Raw genomic sequence first — 19,990 nt, forward strand, 5'->3', positions numbered from 1 at the left:
TTACTAGAATGTCACTTCACAGGGGCTTGGTGTCTCCAGCCTGGAATACTACCTAGCACATAGGGGGGACCCAGAGCTATTTGTTGAAAGGATGAATGAATAAAGGAAGGAAGGAAGGGAAGGAGGGAGGGACAGAGGGAGGAAGGAAGGGAGGGAGGAAGGGAGGGAGGGAGGGAGGAAGGAAGGAAAGAAAGAAAGAGGCATGTCAGAAGCCTCCTGGGTGAGTCTGGGATCCCTTCCACGTTCAGAGTTCCATTTTTTGAGATGGCCTCTTGCTCTGTTGCCCAGGCTGGAGTGCAGTGGCGCGATCCTAGCTCAATGCAACCTCCGCCTCCTGGGTTTAAGCAATTCTCATGCCTCAGCCTCCCGAGTAGCTGGGACGACAGGTGCACACCACCACAGCTGGCTAATTTTTGTATTTTTAGTAGAGACTCCTGACCTCAGGTGATCTGCCTGCCTCAGCCTCCCAAAGTGCTGGGATTACAGGGGTGAGCCACTGTGCCTGGCCACGTTCAGTTCTTAAGAGTAACCCTGCCATCCATGTGAATGCATCTGTGGCCCTAGCTGTGTCCGGGTCCCTTGGGTTGGGTTTGAGATCTCCATGGGATTCTTCTTAAAGTCTCCCTGCGTATGCCCAAGAGACTCTAGGGTGCATCCAAGCCTCCCTGAATCATGTCCAGGGATCCTGGGATGTACTTGGGGCCCCCTGGGGTGTTGATGTGGGTCTGGCTCCCTGAGATGGGTTTGGGGCCCTGTGGAGTGGGTCTGGGTCCCTGGGGTATTATCTGGGTTCTCTTAGGGTGGGCCTGCGGTCCACCGGGATGGCCTAGAGGCTCCTGCGTTGAGTCTGAATCCCCCTGGGGTGTAATCCGGGGATGTCTGAGCTGAGCCCAAGTTCCCTGAGGTAGGTCTGGAGATTCCCGGGGTGTTGTCTGGAATTCCAGGGTTGTGTTGAGGAGGGGCCCTGAGTGGGACCCAGACCCCAGAGGGCTTGCAACACCAGCCGCCCCCCGCATAGCCGGGCTGGCCCTGACCGCTTCTCCTCGGGGATGTGCAGCGCCATCATGGTCAGCGGCTCCTGGCACTGCACGGCCCAGCCCAGCCGCTCGCCGGCACGCCTCGTCTCCACCTGCAGGTAGTGGTTGGGCATGCGGCTCCAGGACACTGGCATCAGCATCTGCATCTCCAGCCGCGGTGGGCACTGTGGGGCCGGGTTCTTGCGCTCGCTTTGGAACATGGCGGCTGACAACGGCATGATGTTCTGAGGGCAGAGTGACACGCATGGGTCAAGATGGCCAGCCCCCTCTGTCCCACCACGCCACTTCCAGGGAGACCTCTTGGATTGTCCCTCCCCTTCAGTGGCTCTGCCTGCCTGGCCTCCCCACACCTCCTGCCTCAGCCTGGCCCCATCACTGCACTTGTACCTTCTGCTTCCCCAGCTCAAACTGGATGACGTTCTGGTGGGTGGGCAGGACGAAGACGGCAGGAAATAGCTTTGTGTTGGGTTCCACCTGGCAGAGGAGAAGAGGACGAGGTAAGGAATCGGGTGGGCTGGAGGGAGGGTTGATTCGGACTTCAAACTCTGGGGCCAATTTGCAGGTCTTCATCTGGGCGTTAGAGGCTCCAAAATGGCTCAGAGGTCACCCTGAGACTGCCCTACCTCTGATCCACAGGCCAACCTCCTCCAACTCTCCCAGAGCCACCTGTCATCTGTCTCTGCACACATCACACCCCGCACTGAGAAAGCCTTTCCCATTTCTCTCCCAAGCATACTCATTCTTCAAAACCCAGAGAGTGCAGTAGCTCACACCTGTAATCCTAGAACTTTGGGAGGCTGAAGTGGGAGGGTCACTTGAGCCTAAGAGTTCAAGAGCAGCCTGGGCAACATAGTGAGACTCCATTTCTACAAAACATAAAAAATTAGCCAGGCGTGGTGGTCTATATCTGTAGTTGCAGCTACTCAGGAGGCTAAGATGAGAGAATCGCTTGATCCTGGGAGGTCGGGGCTGCAGTGAGTCATGATCGCACCACCGCACTTCAGCCTGGGTGACAGAACAAGACCCTATCTCAAAACAAAAATAAAAACAAAAAATTCCAGGAAGTGTCCTCAGATTGTCTTGCCCCTCTCCCATCTTCCCAGTGGAGCCCACCCAGCCAGCCTCTGCCTCCACAAACAACACTGTCTCCGAATCCATCCCGCCCACACCAAACCTGATCTAATTGCACCCCGGGACCCAACTCCCAGTTTACAGGAAATATGAGGGACAAAGGAAAATGTTAAAACGCTACCACAGGAATGCACCAGCCAGATCCAGGCTATGGGAAACCAGGCCAGCCCTCTCCAGATTTAATATGCACAGGAAGCCCCTGGGATCCTGTCAAAATGCAGATTCTGATGTGGCAGGCATGGGAAGGGGTCTAAGACTCTGCATTTATTTAATTTTATTTGTTTTTATTTATTTTTTTGAGATGAAGTCTGGCTCTGTCACCCAGGCTAGAGAGTGCAGTGGCGCAATCTCGGCTTACTGCAACCTCCACCTCCCATGCTCAAGCGATTCTCCTGCCTCAGCCTCCCAAGTAGCTGGGATTCCAGGCGCCCACCACCATGCCAGGCTAATTTTTGTATTTTTAGTAGAGATGGGGTTTCACCATGTTGGCCAGGCTGGTCTCGAACTCCTGACCTTAAGCGATCCACCCACCTCGGCCTCCCAAAGTGCTGGGATTACAGGTGTGAGCCACCATGCCTGGCCCATTTTAATATTTTTAAAAAGAAGCAGGGTCTCGCTCTGTCACCCAGGCTGGAGTGCAGTGGCGCTATCATAGCTCACTACAACCTCTGCCTCCCAGACTCAGGTGATCCTCCTGCCTCAGCCTCCAGAGTAGCTGGAACTGCAGGTGCCCACGACTAGACCCAGCTAAAGATCCTGCAGCTCTGACAAGCTCCCAGGTGATGCTGATCCTGCTGGTTGGTCCAGGGACCACACTTTGAGGAGCAAAGTGCTACAGGACAAATAGCCTGGTTCCTTCAACAAATACATTTGTCGGGGGGCGAGGGGGGGGCGGGAAGAAGAAGAAATGGAGGTGGAAATCTACATATGAAATGAAACTCAAGGTACAGAGCAACCAGCTAAAATATATGACCCTGGGTCGAGCGTGGTGGTGCACGCCTGTAATCCCAGCATGTTTTATATTCTGGGATTACATGGGAGGTGGAGGTGGGTGAATTGTTTGAGGTCAGGAGTTCAAGACCGGCCTGGGCAACATGGCAAAACACCCTCTCTACAAAAAACACAAAAATTAGCCAGGTGTGGTAGTGCGTGTCTGTGGTCTCAGCTACTCGGGAGGCTGAGGTGGGAGGATGATTTGATCCCAGGAGGTTGAGGCTACAGTAAGCCAAGATTGTACCACTGTGCACCAGCCTGGGTGACAGAATGAGACCCTGTCTTAATAAATTAAAATAAATAAATAAATAAATAAATAAATAAATAAATAAGGCTGAGTGCGGTTGGCACCACTGTGCACCAGCCTGGGTGACGGAGCAAGACTCTGTCTTAATAAATTAAAATAAATAATTAAATAAATAAGGTTGAGCACGCTGGCTCACACTGTAATCCCACCACTTTGGGAGGCCAAGGCGGGAGGGTCACTTGAGTCCAGGAGTTCAAGACCAGGCTGGGCAATATAGCTAGACCCCGTCTCTACTAAAAATACAAAAATTAGCTGGGTGTGGTGGCGCATGCCTGTAATCCCACCTACTTAGGAGGCTTGAGCCTGGGAGGTGAAGGTTGCAATGAGCCAAGACCGTGCCACTGCACTCCAGACTGGGTAACAGCGTGAGACATTGTCTCAAAAAAAAAATAAATAAATAAATAAATAATAAATAAAATAAAATATATGACCCTACTTAGATTCTGATTCAAACAAAGAAATGGTAAAATGACATTTTGGGGACAACCAGAGAAATCTGAACACAAACTGGATATTTGACGATATTTAGAAACTATTTTTTTTTCTTTTAGGTGATAGTGGTATTGTGGTTATGCTCTTTAAGACCATCCTTATCTTTTAAAGCTACATACTGAAAACAGAGGAAACTATCTGATGTTTGCAATTTCCTTCAAAATTATCCAGTGGGTGTGGAAGGGAAGTAGATATAAAAAGATGAAACAAGCCAGGTGCAGTGGCTTATACCTGTCATCCCAGCACTTTGGGAGGCTGAGGCAGGAGGATTGCTTGAGCCCAAGAGTTTGAGACCAGCCTGGGCAACATAGCAAGATCCTGTCTCCACTAAAACTTAAAAAAAGTTAGCCAGGCATGGTGGTGCACACCTGTAGTCCCAGCTACTCAGGAGGCTGAGGCAGGAGGATCACTTGAGCCTGGGAGGCAGAGGTTGCAGTGAGTTGAGATTGTGCCACTGCACTCCAGCCTGGGTGACAGAGGGAGACCCTCTCTCAAAAAACAAATAAAAAAGATGAAACAAGACTGGCTGTGAGTGGGTGACAGTTGAAGCTGTGTGACAGGGGCATGGCAGTTCATTATACTATTCCATTCTTGTATATGTTTTTAATTCTCCATTTAACATAAAGCTTTAGCCAGGAGCAGTGGCTCACGCCTGCAATCCCAGCACTTTTGGAGGCTGAGGCAGAAGGATTGCTTGAGACCAGGAGTCTGAGACCAGCCTGGGCAACATAGTGAGACCCCGTCTATACAATAAATACAACAAAAATTAGCTGGGCCTGGTGGTACGTGCCTGTGTTCCCAGCTATTCAAGAGGCTGAAGTGGGATGATCGCTTGAGCCCAGGAAGGTCATGGCTGCAGTGAGCTGTGATCTCACCATGGCACTCCAGCCTGGGTAACAGAGCGAAACCCTGTCTCAAAAAATAAAAATTAAAAATAAGCTGGGCACAGTGACTCACGCCTGTAATCCCAGCATTTTGGGAGGCCAAGGTGGGGAGATCGCTTGAGCCCGGGAGTGAGAGACCAGCCTGGGCAATATGGAGAAAACCCGTCTCTACAAAAAATACACACAAAAAATCAGCTAGTCAAAGTGGTGCATGCCTATAGTCCCAGCTACTTAGGAAGCTGAGATAGAAGGATTGCTTGAGCCTGGGAAGTTGAGGCTGCAGTCAGCTGTGATCACACCACTGCACTCCAGCCTGGGGGACAGAGTGAGGCCCTGTCTCAAAATAAATAAAATAAAATGCAATAAAATTTCATAGCCAACAATGGATGCCAAAAAATTAAAATAAAGTTGTACAAACCCACCTTAGATAGATTAATGGATAGGTAGGTTAATATGTGATAAAGCCAACATCTACAATATTGATAGTAGATTCTGGGTGGGGGGTACAGGGTGTTATCTATGTAGCTCCTTCAATTTTGCTTTATGATTGAAATTTTTCAGAATAAAATGTTGAAAAGGAAAAGGCCACCTTAGGATTCTGGCCCATCCTAGCACGTTCCCTGGTTGGAGAGAAGTTGGTGACTAGTATCACCCAGCTCAAGAAGGAACAGAGACCTCTTTCCAAGGTCAAGGCTGGACTCTGGCTGGGTGCGGTGGCTCACGCCTGTAATCCCAGCACTTTGGGAGGCCAAGGTGGGTGGACCACTTGAGGTCAGCAGTTTGAGACCAGCCTGGCCAACATAGCGAAACCTCTTCTCTACTAAAAACATAAAACTTAGCTGGCTGTTGTGGCGCACGCCTGTAATCCCAGCTACTCAGGAGGCTGAGGCAGGAGAATCCCTCTAACCCAGGAGGCGAAGGTTGCAGTGAGCCAAGATCGTGTCATTGCACTCCAGTCTGGGCAACAGAGTGAGATTCTGTATCTCCTCCAGTCTGGGCCTTAGTTTCATGGAAGTTTCAACAAGGTGGTCTCCCAGCGACCTCTTGAGGACAGCCTAGGAGCTGTTTTTGTTCCATCTCTGAGGTCTGGCCTCAGGGGACATCTATAAGGGCTGTCTTGGGATGCTGGGACATGAGGATGCTCTCACTAAGTTGCTGTGGCCTGGACTCACCTGGAAAAAGGTGTTGCTCTCTTTGCCATTGGCTGTAAAGGTCATTAAGCCAGTGGCCAAGTCCACCAAGCACCCAATGACAAGGTCCGTGTGGCTGATCCGGCCCTGCTGCCCAGGACTCACAAAGTCCCCGCCCCACACCATGTAGCAGTTGCTGCACTTGAGGCTGCAGGAGACAGAAGCGGTCACTGCACTCCTCATGTAAGTAGCTCTGGACCCTGGACACCCCCTTCCCCAAGCTCCCGGAAACACACGACCTCTGAGTCCCATCTCCAAACGCCCACCCCCTGCAGACCTGAGCACTGAACCCCTCGCCCCAGACACTGAGCTCTTCGGAGCTGGGATTCCTAGCGGCTGGTGCAGTGGGGAGTCAGGATGGGGGTGGGGGTCTGAAAGGAGGGAAAGGAAGGGAAGCAGGAGGAGAGAGAATGAGATGACAGAGAAGGAGAAGGGTGAGGTGAAACAGGATGAGAAGGAAAAGGAGAAAATGGAATAGGAGAAATGCATAAAGAGGAGGACGAGTAGAAGAAAAATACCAGGGCAGGAAGAGAGGGGGAAAAAAGAGAAGGAGGGAAGCTTCCAAGCTGGATGCCTAGTGCCCTAGAGCATCCTCCCACTCCAGAAGGCTCCCAGGTCCCACAACCAGGCAGCCACAGAGCTGGTGTTGGGAGCTCCCACTGCCTCCTGCCCTCCCCACCCTCCACCTCCCACCTCCCCACAGCCCCGGCACCTGCTGTGGACGTTGCCTTGTTCATCCCCCATGGTCACCGTCACGACCCGGACCTTGCTGAGGTCGAAGCTCATGTCATGCTGATGGTAGTCAGGGGTGACCCAGCCCACCCACACGCAGCTGGGCTCCTGTCCGGCAAAGACCCTCACGGAGTAATAGTACTGGCGACACAAGGAGGGGAACCAGTGGTCAGTCTGGAAGTCTGGGGACTCAGGCTCCCTGGGACGCGAAATTGGTTTCCCTGGACTGTCGGGTCCTCTGGGAGTTTAACAGGAACTTGTTGGATCTGAGTCCCCCACCCCCCGGTTATGTCTGTTTCTGTGTCAATTTGTGCAATTCTAGATTTAGGAGTCCCTTGGGAATATTGTGTGACAGCGCCATATTTGGGTTCCTCCCAGGTTATAGTAGACTGACAAATAAATAATTGCAGGCCAGGCATGGTGGCTCACGCCTGTAATCCCAGCACTTTGGGAGGCAGAGGCAGGTAAATCACCTGAGGTCAGGAGTTTGAGACCAGCCTGACCAATATGGTGAAACTCTATCTGTACTAAAAGTGCAAAAATTAGCCGGGCGTGGTGGTGGGCGCAGCTAATTTTTGTAGTACCAGGTACTCGGGAGGCTGAGGCAGGAGAATCAATTGAAGCTGGGAGGCAGAGGTTGCAGTGAGCTGAGACTGCGCCACTGCACTCCAGCCTGGGTGACAGAGTGAGACTCCATCTCAAAATAAATAAATACAAAAAATAAGTAAATAATTGCTCACAAATAGCACTGACTGTGCTAAGGTCTTTTTCTTCTTTCCTTCTTCTTCATTTTATTTATTTATTTATTTATTTATTTTGAGTTGCGGTCTCCCTCTGTCATCCAGGCTGGAGTGCAGAGGCACCATAATAGCTCACTGCAACCTCAAATTCCTGGATTGAAGTGATCCTCTCACCTTGGCCTCCCAACGTTCTGGGACTATGGGTGTGAGCCACCACGCCAGGCCTGTTCTAAGGTCTCTATGCAGATGAACTCACTTCATCCTCCATATCAGGTAGGTATAATTTTTACCCCCAATTTACTGATGGAAAACCATAGCACCTCCATAGGAGAGAAGGCATAGAGCGGTGAAATGACTTTTGCCCAAGTGGCACTCAGTCGGCCCACGATCCTAACCTCCAGGCCAGGGATCCCCAACCCCAGGCTGTGGGCTGGTACCGGGATCCAAGCCACCTAGGGTGAGTACTCCCTGTAAGAATCTACAGCCGGGCGCGGTGGCTCACTCCTGTAATCCCAGTACTTTGGAAGTCTGAAGCAGGAGGATCATTTGAGGTTGGGGATTTGAGACCAACCTGGCCAACATGGTGAAACCCCATTTCTACCAAAAATACAAAAATTAGGCCAGGCACGGTGGCTCATGACTGTAATCCCAGGACTTTGGGAGACCGAGGCAGGCAGATCACGAGGTCAGGAGTTCAAGACCAGCCTGGCCAATATGGTGAAACCCTGTTTCTACTAAAAATACAAAAATTAGCCAGGCATGGTGGCGTGTGCCTATAGTCCCAGCTACTCGGGAGGCTGAGGCAGAAGAATTGCTTGAACCCGGGAGGCAGAGGTTGCAGTAAGCTGAGATTGCACTACTGCACTCCAGCCTGGGCGACAGACTGAGACTCTGCCTCAAAAAAACAAAAAACAAAAATTAGCTGGGCATGGTGGCAGGAGCCTGTTATCCCAGCTGCTCAAGAGGCTGAGGCAGGAGAATCTCGTCTGAACCCAGGAGACAGAGAGGTTGCAATGAGCCGAGATCACACCACTGCACTCCAGACTGGGCAACAGAACAAGACTCTATCTCAAAAAAAAAAAAAAAAAAAAAGGAATCTCTGCCTGATGATCCAAGATGGAACATTTCATCCTAAAACCATCCCTCCCCGCATCCCTGGTCCATGGAAAAATTGTCTTCCACAAAATTGATCCCTGGTGCCAAAATAGTTGGGGAGCACTGTACTAGGCTGTCTGTCTATGAAATATTTTGGATTTGGGGAACCCCAAAACTATATTAAGACAATTATGAATTTTTGTTCCCAGTAATATATTAGAGTAGGTATTACATTGAGGGTATTGTGTTTATATGAGTGAGCCCAAATGTTGTAGTCTATATTGGCTTATATCATGGCTTTGGGGATCCCCGGGAGTTATATCAGTGTGCCGTACAGCTCTACTGTACCCCCTGCCGTTTGTGGGCCACTAGCTATATGGATTTAGGGGTTCAAAGGATTAAATCTGTGTGTGCCATATTTTGTGAGTTTCTAGTGTGTACTGGGGAGTCTCCAGTGTAAGGTGGGCAGTTACTGGGGACTGTCACACTAAACTTGGAAATTCAGGAGTGCCTATGCTATGAGGGGGGACCCCAAAATTGAGGGTTCCTGGTCCACACCGTGGTGGTGTTGAGGATGATCTCGGGGTCATCGCGGTTGTCTGCAGGCACCACGTCATGAGGGAGTCGGGGCAGCGTGGGGGTGGCCGGTGGCTGGGTCATCATGGCGACCTTTTTGGCCTTGAATAAGAAGCTGGTGGTGGGAGGAGAGGCGCCATGAGAACCAGCTTTTAAGCCCAGCCTTATCACCACAATATTCATGCCCCCCCACATCCAGCTTGGATACACTCTGCTTCTAATACCCCAGGTCTTGCCTCTAGAAGGCGGGATTCCCACCCACCCCAGCCTAATCCATTCTAGAAGTGCCATGCTCTGCGTTTGTGGATGCTGAGTTACCCAAATTAAAGGCGCCTTCTGGGAATACGGAGGTCCCCACTGGGGTATATGGGGGTCCCCCTAAGTCAGCATTTCCCACATGCATTTCTCATATAGGTGCTAAATGCACTTGGAAAAGGACAATTCTTCATTGTGTGGCACTGTTTTGTATACTGCAAGGCAGGTGGAACCCTGGGGCCCCCGCTCAGCAGCAGCAGCCCCTCCTAAACTGTAATGACCACAAAGACTCCATCATTTCCAAACATCCACCAAGAGACACAATGGGTTTTCAATCCCATTGAAAACCACTGCCATCGTATGGATCACCTGAGGTCAGGAGTTCAAGACCAGCCTGGCCAACATGGTGAAACCCTGTATCTACCAAAAATACAAAAATTAGCTGGGTGTGGTGGTGCACACCTGTAGTCCCAGATACTCAGGAGGCTGAGGCAGTAGAATTGCTTGAACCCGGGAGGCGGAGATTGCAGAGAGCCGAGATCATGCCATTGCACTTCAGCCTAGGCAACAGAGCGAGACTCCACCTCAAAAAAATAAAAAGGAGCCGGGCGTGGTAGCTCATGCCTGTAATCCCAGCACTTTGGGAGGCTGAGGTGGGTGGATAACCTGAGGTCAGGAGTTTGAGACCAGCCTGGCCAACATGGCAAAACCCCATCTCTACTAAAAACACAAAAATTAGCTGGGCATGGCGGCGCGTAGCTGTAATCCCAGCTACTCAGGAGGCTGAGGCAGAAGAATCGCTTGAACCCGGGAGGCGGAGGTGGCAGTGAGCTGATTGCGCCATTGCACTCCAGCCTGGGCGACAGAGACTCCTCCTCAAAAAAAAAGATAGAAAGAAAAAAAGGAAACCACTGCCATTGTAGGGAAAAAGCAGATTTAGTACCTTCTCAGAATCTCCCTTCAAGTTAGATTTCGGGGGGTACATTTGTGACACAGAAAGGGTCCCCATTTAGACCACTGGGTGTTCACTGGGAAACCTTAGGGTGCAGTAAAGTCTCCTAGGAAGATACTGAAGTCCCTTTTAGTGTCCACGGATGGTAAGGTCCATTGGGCGAAGCCCTTTGGGGCCCTCCAGGTACTCAAGGATAATAGAGTTCTCCATATAGATACTAGGGTACCCAATTATGTATTTTTGGGGACATTAGGGCATCCCAGGAAAATAATGGGGTTCATTGGACACATGATAGGATCTCTCGATATTCTTACTCCACTTAGCATATATGGGGCTACTTTGGGGTACAATGGGGGTTTCTCAGGTTACTGTGGTTGCCTACTTGGGGGTCCCAAGGCAGCCCCCAATCCCCACTCTGGGTCCCTCTCAACTCACCCTCTCTTCTTGTTCTTCTCGGTGGTGGCGTCCTTCTCATTCTCCGCCCTGACGGGCTGCACCTCTCCCCCCGCCTGCGGAGTGCCCCCGGGGGCGCCCTCCTTTGCAGTCCCTTCTTTGCCGTTCTCAGCCTCGCCCCAGCCCCCAGCTGAGCGGCGCAGGTTTTCGTAGTCAGGGTCGGGTTCCGCCGCCCGGGCCTCGTCCTCGGCGGGGGGCTGCAGGCCGGGAGGTGCCAGCGGGGTGGCCCCTGCGGTGCAGCGGAAGTGCTGGTGGAACTGGACTGGGAGGCTCAGCCGCAGGAAGACCATCTCCACCAGGCTGTTCTGCGAGCCCCAGGTGCGGTGGGTCAGGCGCAGGCAAGGGGGCGTGTCCACAGTGCCGTCCACTCGGGATACCTGGGGTGGCAGGGAATACAGCACTGAGCTGGGCAGCAGGCTAGGCCAGGCCCATTGGTTCCACACCTGGTCACACACGGAGCCACCATTAGGCCATAGTGCACCTGTGTGGGAATTAGTCAAGGGCGCCCCCTCCTGCAGGCGGATGAAGCTCCCGGCCGGGTACACCGCTGGGCCCTGGGGTGCTTGCAGCCCTCTGCAACATTTCTCTGAGCGTCGTGTATAGTAGCAGCCCCGGACACATACTGGAATCACTTGGGGTAACTTCCAAAACCTACCTACATCCATCCAACCATCTATTCTGTCATTCTGTAACCAGTAACCAGGCAGCTCAACTTCAATGCTTTTTTGTTTCTGAGACACAGTCTTGCTCTGTCGCCCAGGCTGGAGTGCAGTAGCAGGATCTCGGCTCACTGCAACCTCTGCCTACAGGGTTCAAATGATTCTTGTGTCTCAGCCTCCTGAAAATTTGCCCCAAAACTGTGCCTACAAGATTCTTTGTTCTCAGACTTTTTTTTTTTTTTTCCAGACAAGAGTCTCACTCTGTCACCCAGGCTGGAGTGCAATGGTGTGATCTTGGCTCACTGCAACCTCTGCCTCCTGGGTTCAAGCATGAGCAACATGTCTGGCTAATTTTTGTATTTTTGGTAGAGACGGGGTTTCACCATGTTGCCCAGGCTGGTCTCGACCTCCTGAGTTCATGTGATCCGCCTGCCTCAGTCTCCCAAAGTGCTAGGATTACAGGCGTGAGCCACCGCCCCCAGCCAAGTTCCCCCTTTTTAAACCCTTGCTTTCCCCCCCAAATTTGAAGTGGTTGCTTTGGATGGGAATCCGGTCACTTCTCCATGACTAGTTTTGGTGAATAAAGTCATTTTCTTTCTACCAGACCTCGCTCTTGTTAATTGAACTCTGTAACTGATGAGCAACTGAACCTGTGTTCAGTTACAATTCCACAAATAGCGACCGGGCGCGGTGGCTCATGCCTGTAATCCCAGCACTTTGGGAGGCTGAGGCGGGCTGATCACCTGAGGTCAGGAGTTTGAGACCAGCCTGGCCAACATGGTGAAACCTCGTCTCTACTAAAAATACAAAAAATTAGCCAGGCATGGTGGCACGTGCCTGTAATTCCAGCTACTAAAGAGACTGAGGCAAAAGAATCGCTTGAACCTGGGAGGCAGAGGTTGCTGGGAGCTGAGATCTTGCCACTGGACTCCAGCCTCGGTGACAGAGTGAGACCCTGTCTCGAAAAACAAAAACCGAAAACAATGGACTCTCAAAAGTCTTCTAGAGACTCGGTAAACAATGAAAGTTGTTCTCTTTCATGCCCCTCCTCACGTTGGCCTCTCCAAGGACCAGTTGCCAAGATGAACCTAGGTACTCCTTGCCAGCCAGTGAATTTGCCCCAAAACTGTACATACAAGATTCTTTGTTCTCAGAATCTTTTTTTTTTTTTTTTTTTTTTGAGATGGAGTCTTGCTGTCACCCAGGCTGGAGTGCAATGGTGCAATCTTGGCTGACTGCAACTTTTGCCTCCTGGGTTCAAGCGATTCTCCTGCCTCAGCCTCCCAAGTAACTGGGATTACAGGCGCCCGGCACCATGCCTGGCTAATTTTTTGTATTTTTAGTAGAGACAGGGTTTCACTATGTTGGCCAGGCTGGTCTCAAACTCCTGACCTCAGGTGAGCCACCAACATCGGCCTCCCAAAATGCTGGGATTACAGGCGTGAGCCACAGAGCCCAGCCTGTTCTCAGACTCTTTAGGGGTCTTTTTTCTCTCCTCTTTCCCCCCTCTGTCTTATAAATCTGGTTTCTGCCTTCACTCTTTTTTTCTTAGAGACAGGTCTTGCTCTGTCACCTGGGCTGGAGTGCAGTGGTGCAACCATGGCTCACTGCAGCCTCAAAATCTTGGGCTCAAACAATCGTCCCACTTCAGCCTCCCAAGTGGCTGGGACCACAGCCACATACCACCATGCCCGGATAATTTTGTTTATTCTGTGTAGAGACAGGGTTTTGCTATGTTGCCCAGGCTGGTCTTGAATTCCTAGGCTCAAGTGATCCTCCCACCTTGGCTTCCCAAAGTGCTGAGATTACAGGCATGAGCCACCGCATCCAACCAGCCTTTGCTCTTTGGCAATAGTCTACTGACTGATCTCCCTCCTGTGATTTGCATTCAAAGTAACTAACAATGTCTCTGAGTTATTCTTTCATAGTAACCAATTTCCCAACTTAGCACACCACAGATCTGCTCTGCCTGTTCTTGAACTTTCTGTGAATGGAATCCCACAGCCTGTGCTCTCTCGTCTCTGGCTTCTTCTACTCAATGTTATGTCTGAGATTCGTCCACATGGCTGTGTGTATTTCCATGTATTCATTCTCACTGCCGTGTAGCACGCTGTGCCTTGGGTTGGGGACATCTGGTAGTGGCAGGTGTCAGGAACTCTGCGTCCACTCCGCAGTACTGCCCCTTCCCAGCCACCTCTAGGATCCTTCTGACTCCACTATCGCCTCCTACAATCCACTGCCAATAGGGACCTTTCCAAAACTCAGACCTCAGCTGGACGTTCCCATACTTAAAACTCCTTTTGCAGAGTCCTTTTGTTTTGTTTTGTTTTGTTTTGTTTTGTTTTGTTGAGATAGGGTCTCACTCTGTCACCCAGGCTGGAGTGCAGTGATGCAATCTCAGCTTACTGCAACCTCCACCTCCTGGGTTCAAGTGATTCTCCTGCCTCAGCCTCTTGAGTAGCTGGGACTACAGGCACCTGCCACCATGCCCAGTTAATTTGGGGGGGGCGGTATTTTTAGTAGAGATGGGTTTTTGCCATATTGGCCAGGCTCGTCTTGAACTTCTGGGCTCAAGTGATCTGCCCGCCTTGGCCTCCCAAAGTGCTGGGATTACAGGCATGAGCCACCATGCCCAGCTTTTTTTTTTTTTTTTTTTCAGTGAGACAGGGTCCTCTCTGTCACTCAGGCTGGAGTGTAGTCGTGTAATCAGCTTACTGCAGCCTCGACCTCCTGAGCTCAGAGGATCCTCCTGCCTCAGTTTGCCAAGTAGCTGGGACACCAGGTGTGTGCCACAGCACCCAGCTAAGTTTTAAAAATTATTTATTAAAAAAAAATTTTTTTTTGAGATAGGGTCTTGCTCTGTCTCTTAGGCTGGAGTGCAGTGGTGTGAACACAGCTCACTGCAGCCTTTAACTTTTTTTTTTTTTTTTTGAGATGGAGTTTCGCTCTCCTTGCCCAGGCTGGAGTGCAATGGCGCGATCTTGGCTCACTGCAACCTCCATCTCCCGTATTCAAGCGAGTCTCCTGCCTCAGCCCCCTAAGTAGCTGGAATTACAGGCATGTGCCACATCTGGCTAATTCACTGCAGCCTTGACCTCTTGGAATCAAGCAATCCTCCAGTCTCAACCTCCTGAGTAGCTAGGGCTATATGTGCATACTACACACCTGGCTAATTTTTTTTATTTTTTGTAGAGATAGGGTCTCCCTGTGTTGCCAAGGCTGGTCTTGAACTCCTGGGCTCAAGGGATCCTCCTGCCTCAGCCTCCCTAAGTGCTGGGATTACAGGCATGAGCTACCATGCCTAGACTTAATTTATTTTTATTTTTAGAGATGGAGTTTTGCTTGTTGCCCAGGCAGGGTTTCCCTTATTTTATAGGTGAGGCACCTGGGCCTCAGGAAGCTGTGGTTTGCCAAATTTACGCCCCGAGTCGTATAGCCCGTGAGCCCATCACCCTGACACTTGCTTCCATGTGGTTTGTGTGCTAACATGGAGGGAAAAGAGAAACTCAAGGAAGAGCACTGTGGAAGGAAGGAGCTTTGGAGGCAGACGAGAAGGCATTGAGGGGGCTCAGTCCTTACCTCATAGTGAGGGTGTTCAAGGGGCACTGGCTCAAACTGGGGCAGGCCTTTGCTGAACCAGGTGGTGACTGGGCGCTGCATGTTGATGGCAAATGGCTCGAAGCCTTCCTGGAGGCCACAGATGGCAAAGAACCTCAGAGAGCTCACGTCCTGGCCCAGGTTCAGATGACCCACCTGGCCAGGTCCCAAGCTGCAGACGGGCAGGAAGCCTGGTGGGAGGGGATAGATGGGCAGGGGTGAGGGCAGGTGGGCAGGGCAGGGGGACCCAAGGGGAGGAGGTAGGGATGGGAGAGCTGGAGGCAGAAGGGCAGTGCAGGGTCGGGAGAGACAGAGGAAAACAAGAAAGGGCATGTGAAGGGGTCTCAGCCCTCACCGTCCCCAATCTCAATCTCCCGGAAGGCTGTTTCGGAGCCTGAGTCAGACATGAGGACCTCGCCATTGAGGGTGAAGATAATGGTGTTCTCTGTGAGGTCGATCATACAGCCAACGACATCGCCCGGCTGCCAGGGGCGCCCAAATGGTTCACTGCCCAAGTGCCAGCGCTGGCCCTGTGAGGACAGCCAGAGAAGACATGGTGTGGGGAGACACACAGAGAAATGGAGAGATAAGGAAGCAGGGAGGGAGAGATAAATGAAGACAGACATTCGAAGTGTCAGGTTCAGGGCAGGTGGTATGGAAGAGGAGTCACCCCACAGTGTCTCCATCTTTCCTCACATTTGCATCCATGATCACAGGAATTTTTCTCCCCACTAATCTCTGTGTCTCCCTTCTGCCTGGGTTCTCTGCTGTTGCCATGGCTAGCGTTATGCAGACAACCAAAGTGGTAGTGGGGGGCTGGAAGCAGCAGTAAGTAGAGGGATGGAAAGGAAAAATGAACCTATCAGTGTCCCCCATACAGATCCATATATGCTTATATACATGCACAAAATAGATGAGTGGCTGATGAGACAGATGGATGGCTGAGAAATTGGGTACATGTCTGGACAGAAGAATGATTGGAAAGTTGAGAGTCTACCTGGGTTGATACAGAGAAAGAAGAAAGTGTAAGTAGGTGCAAGGATAGAAAAATGGATGACAGATAGAGGGAGGAAGGGAAGGATGGTTGTATAAATGGTTGTTGGATGGGCAGATGGTTATTGGATGGATGGATGGACAGTTGGCTGGAAGAATGGATGGATGGTTGTTGGATGGATGAGGGATGAATGGATGATGGATGGATGGCTGAATGCATGGATGGATGCATGGTTGGCTGGTCAGATGGATAGATGATGGATGGATGGATGGATGGATGGATGGATGGATGGATGATGGGACTATATGTGCATGCTACCTTGCCTGGCTAATTTTTTTATTTTTTGTAGAGATGGAGCCTCCCTATGTCGGCTGGATGAATGGATGGTTGGTTAGCTGGATGGATGGTTGGATAGATGGATGGTTGGATGGATGGATGGATGGATGGATGGATGGATGGATGGATGGATGAATCATTGGTTGAATGGATGGATATACGGGTGGATGAGTGGTACAGTAGATGCATGAAGTGGGGACAGAGTGAGGCACAGACAGAGGCAGAGCCAGAGTAGACAAGCTGTGGGAGAGACCACAGGACCTGGCAGAATATTGCCCAGGGAGGTACCCACGCGGTGCCCATTGAAGACATAGGCCAGCTCATCAGCTCCCAGCTCTACATCAGGCCTCAGCTCGGGCCTCGCCCAGCCCACTCGCATCTCGCCTGTGGTGACTGCTTCAAACTCGAAGTACCAGCGGCCACTTTGCACTGCATAGGATTTCTCTGCCCGGAAGATGCGCACCCGGTCGCAACGAGACTGGTTCTCCACCTGACCTATAAATGAGGCCAGGCAGTCAGAGAGGCTGGGGAAGAAGTGGATCCCAAGACATCGAGAAGTTGGTAGAAGACGGGCTTTGGGGGACAGTAAGGGCTTTGGGGAACTGTTAGAAGAGGGTCAATTTCTTGGAGTTAGAGGAGAATTGGGGAACTTCAGAAAAGTCAGAGAGAGGTAGGGACCTGTTGAGAGAAACCCCTATCTCTGTAGCAGTCAGAGTTCTCAGAAAACAGGGATATTGGCAGAGACACAGAAGGAAAAAGCCAGGTCAGTGAGCTGGTCACAGTTATGGTTAAGGGTCAAGATTAGGGTTGATTAGAATCAAGAATTGAGACCAGGATTGGAGGGTCAGAGCCAGGGCTATGGAAGGGATGGAAATTTAGGTTGGGGCCAAGAGTTGAGAAACTGAAGGTTGGGGACCACGGCCAGGGTTTGGGGTCAAGGCTGAGATTGGAAGCCAGTGATAGGTCAGGGGTCAGGTTAGGGGTAGGGGTGACAGGCTCTCTAAGCCCTTGGTTGGGTGCCTTCATGTGGTAGCTACAGTTCAGAGATTAGTGATTAGGGGTCAAAGCTAGAGGTCAGGAATCAGAGTCAAAGGTGGGGTTGGCACTCATTGGGTCCTAGGCTGATGGCTCTGGGTTGCAGTCATAGCCCAGGCAGGGCTGGAGTCAGGTCAAGGGAAGTGGTTCCATCAGGTTCCGAGTTGGAACTGGGGTAAGGGTCAGAGTTTCGGGGAGGGGTCATTCCTTTCTGACCTCCTGGTCAGTCTGCTCAATGTGATAGATACAGCCCATTTGGGCCGGGCACGGTGGCTCACGCCTGTAATCCCAGCACTTTGGGAGGCCGAGGCGGGTGGATCACGAGGTCAGGAGATCGAGACCATCCTGACTAACATGGTGAAACCCCGTCTCTACTAAAAATACAAAAAATTAGCCGAGCGTGGTGGTAGGTGCCTGTAGTCCCAGCTACTCAGAAGGCTGAGGCAGGAGAATGGTGTGAACCCAGGAGGCGGAGCTTGCAGTAAGCAGAGATCACGCCACTGAACTCCAGCCTGGCGACAGAGCAAGACTCCGTCCCCCCACCGCCCCCCAAAAAAATATATATATATATAGCTCATTTGGGGGCTGAGTCAGGTCAGAGATCAGGGGTCGGGGCTGGGGTCAGAGTTGGCGTGGGAGTCGGGGCCGGGGCCGGGGGTGAGCACTCACTGGGCTCCTGGTCAGGAGGCTCGATGTTGTAGCCATAGCCCAGGAGGGTGCGCACAGCCTGGCAGAGGCTGTCCCGGTTGCTGCGCTTGGTGGCCTCATCCAGCAGGCGGTACGGCACGAGCCGAGGGTTTCGGCGCGCTGGGATGTCCTGCACCGCGCTGTAGCTCCAGCCCTGCCCCACACGGTCTCGGGCCCATACATTGTGCCCATTTTCTGCCAGACGGTCCACCAGTGTCGTCTGCGCCGGCGTCAGCCGCACGTGGCTCAGGTCTAGCGGAGCCGGCTTGTACCCATTGCTCATCATATACCTGCGGGCATGGTAGGGCTCCGTGGGACGAGGCCCTCACCTCCACTTCCAGGCTCTGCACTATGTGGGATCCCTGACTGCTGACCCTTGTCCCAGCTTCGGCGTTTCTGACCTTTGATAATGTTGCAGTTCTATGAAATTTTAGAATAAGCTTTGAGATCCCCGGCTTCTGACCCTAGCATCCTTGGACCCTAGCAAGGTCTTTGACATCAATGACCTCTAGCCCCCTTTGTCTTGACTTTGGGACCCCTATCTCTAACCCCGGAACTCTCTCGGACCTCTCACCACTAACTTTGAGGTTTTTCTCTCTTTTTTTTTTTTTTTTTTTTTTTTTTTTGATACGGAGTTTCACTCTTGTTGCCCAGGCTGGAGTGCAATGGCATGATCTCGGCTCACTGCAACCTCCACCTCCTGGGTTCAAGCGATTCTCCTGCCTCACCCTCCGGAGTAGCAGGGATTACAGGCATGTGCCACCACCCTGGCTAATTTTGTATTTTTAGTAGAGAGTGGGTTTCACCATGTTGGTCAGGCTGGTCTTGAACTCCCGACCTCAGGTGATCCACCCGCCTCTGCCTCCCAAAGTGCTGGGATTACAGGTGTGAGCGACTGAGCCCGGCTCTTTTTGTTTTCTTGAGGTTGTTGTCTCGTTCTGTCACCCAGGCTGGAGAGCGGTGGTGCAATCATGGCTCACTGCAGCCTCAAACTCCTGGGCTCAAGCAATTCTCCCATCTCAACCTCCCAAGTTGCTGGAACTACAGGCACGTCCCACCACCATGTCCTGCTAATTTTTAAATTTTTTGTAGAGGGGTCTTGCCATGTTGCCCAGGCTGGTCTTGAACTGGGCTCAAGTGATCTTCCTGCCTCAACCTCCCAAAGTGCTGGGATTACAGGTGTGAGCCACCTCACCCAGCCCACTTTGAGGTTTCTTACTCTGATCCCAGGCCTCATCGCCCCCAAACTCCTGGGTCTGCAGTCCTTGACCTCTGAACCCAGGACCTGTAACTGCTCACCTGTAATTTCAGGATCCCTTACTTATACGACTCCAACAACCTCCAGATGCTCACCTCTTACCATTGGCCCCTTACCCCTTACGTGGACATGTGACCTCTGCTCTCATTTTCCCTGACTCTAGGCAGACCCTCACCCTGGATTCTGGACTCATTCTCTCTCTCTCTCTCTCTCTCTCTCTCTCTCTCTCTCTCTCTCTGAAACTCCTAACTCCTCAATCCTGGACATTCACCTCTGACCCCAGAGCCCTGACCCTATGACCTTCACCCTAACCCAAGGCTCCTTCCTCTCTAACCTCAGCCTCCCCACAAGACCCCTCGACCTCCCTAGCCCTTAGCACAGCATCCCCAGCCCCCAGTCCATCCCCAGACAGGACCTGGCCGCCCACACTCACGTCTTGGGGAGTTTTGTCTTCTTCAGGTTGTCCTCCGCCTTCTCATCTGCCATGCCCACATGGCAGCCCAGAGCCAGCAGAGTCCTGGGGGTGGGGGAGCGGAGGCGACAGGTCACACCCCTCGGAGCTCCCTGCCTCGTCTCCCCCCACGGCC

At 51.8% G+C, this 19,990-nt stretch overlaps 1 protein-coding gene across 3 annotated transcripts in view; it reads right to left on the minus strand.

The window, feature by feature from the left end:
• The window catches only part of RYR1 (ryanodine receptor 1), a 157,700-nt gene that overhangs the window by 107,210 nt on the left and 30,500 nt on the right, over positions 1-19,990 (minus strand). For all 3 annotated transcript variants that reach the window (XM_063621117.1, XM_063621118.1, XM_055250597.2), the window contains 11 exons: positions 19,837-19,920; positions 18,128-18,435; positions 16,716-16,918; positions 15,449-15,623; positions 15,076-15,284; positions 10,820-11,214; positions 9,160-9,292; positions 6,747-6,907; positions 6,017-6,182; positions 1,425-1,511; positions 1,035-1,261 (listed from right to left, as the gene is read on the minus strand). In XM_063621117.1, coding sequence (XP_063477187.1) covers positions 1,035-1,261; positions 1,425-1,511; positions 6,017-6,182; positions 6,747-6,907; positions 9,160-9,292; positions 10,820-11,214; positions 15,076-15,284; positions 15,449-15,623; positions 16,716-16,918; positions 18,128-18,435; positions 19,837-19,920 — 2,148 coding nt within the window. The remainder of the gene's footprint in view (positions 1-1,034; positions 1,262-1,424; positions 1,512-6,016; positions 6,183-6,746; positions 6,908-9,159; positions 9,293-10,819; positions 11,215-15,075; positions 15,285-15,448; positions 15,624-16,715; positions 16,919-18,127; positions 18,436-19,836; positions 19,921-19,990) is intronic.

Source organism: Symphalangus syndactylus, chromosome 17 (assembly GCF_028878055.3).
Source record: "Symphalangus syndactylus isolate Jambi chromosome 17, NHGRI_mSymSyn1-v2.1_pri, whole genome shotgun sequence".
NCBI classification, from domain to species: domain Eukaryota; kingdom Metazoa; phylum Chordata; class Mammalia; order Primates; family Hylobatidae; genus Symphalangus; species Symphalangus syndactylus.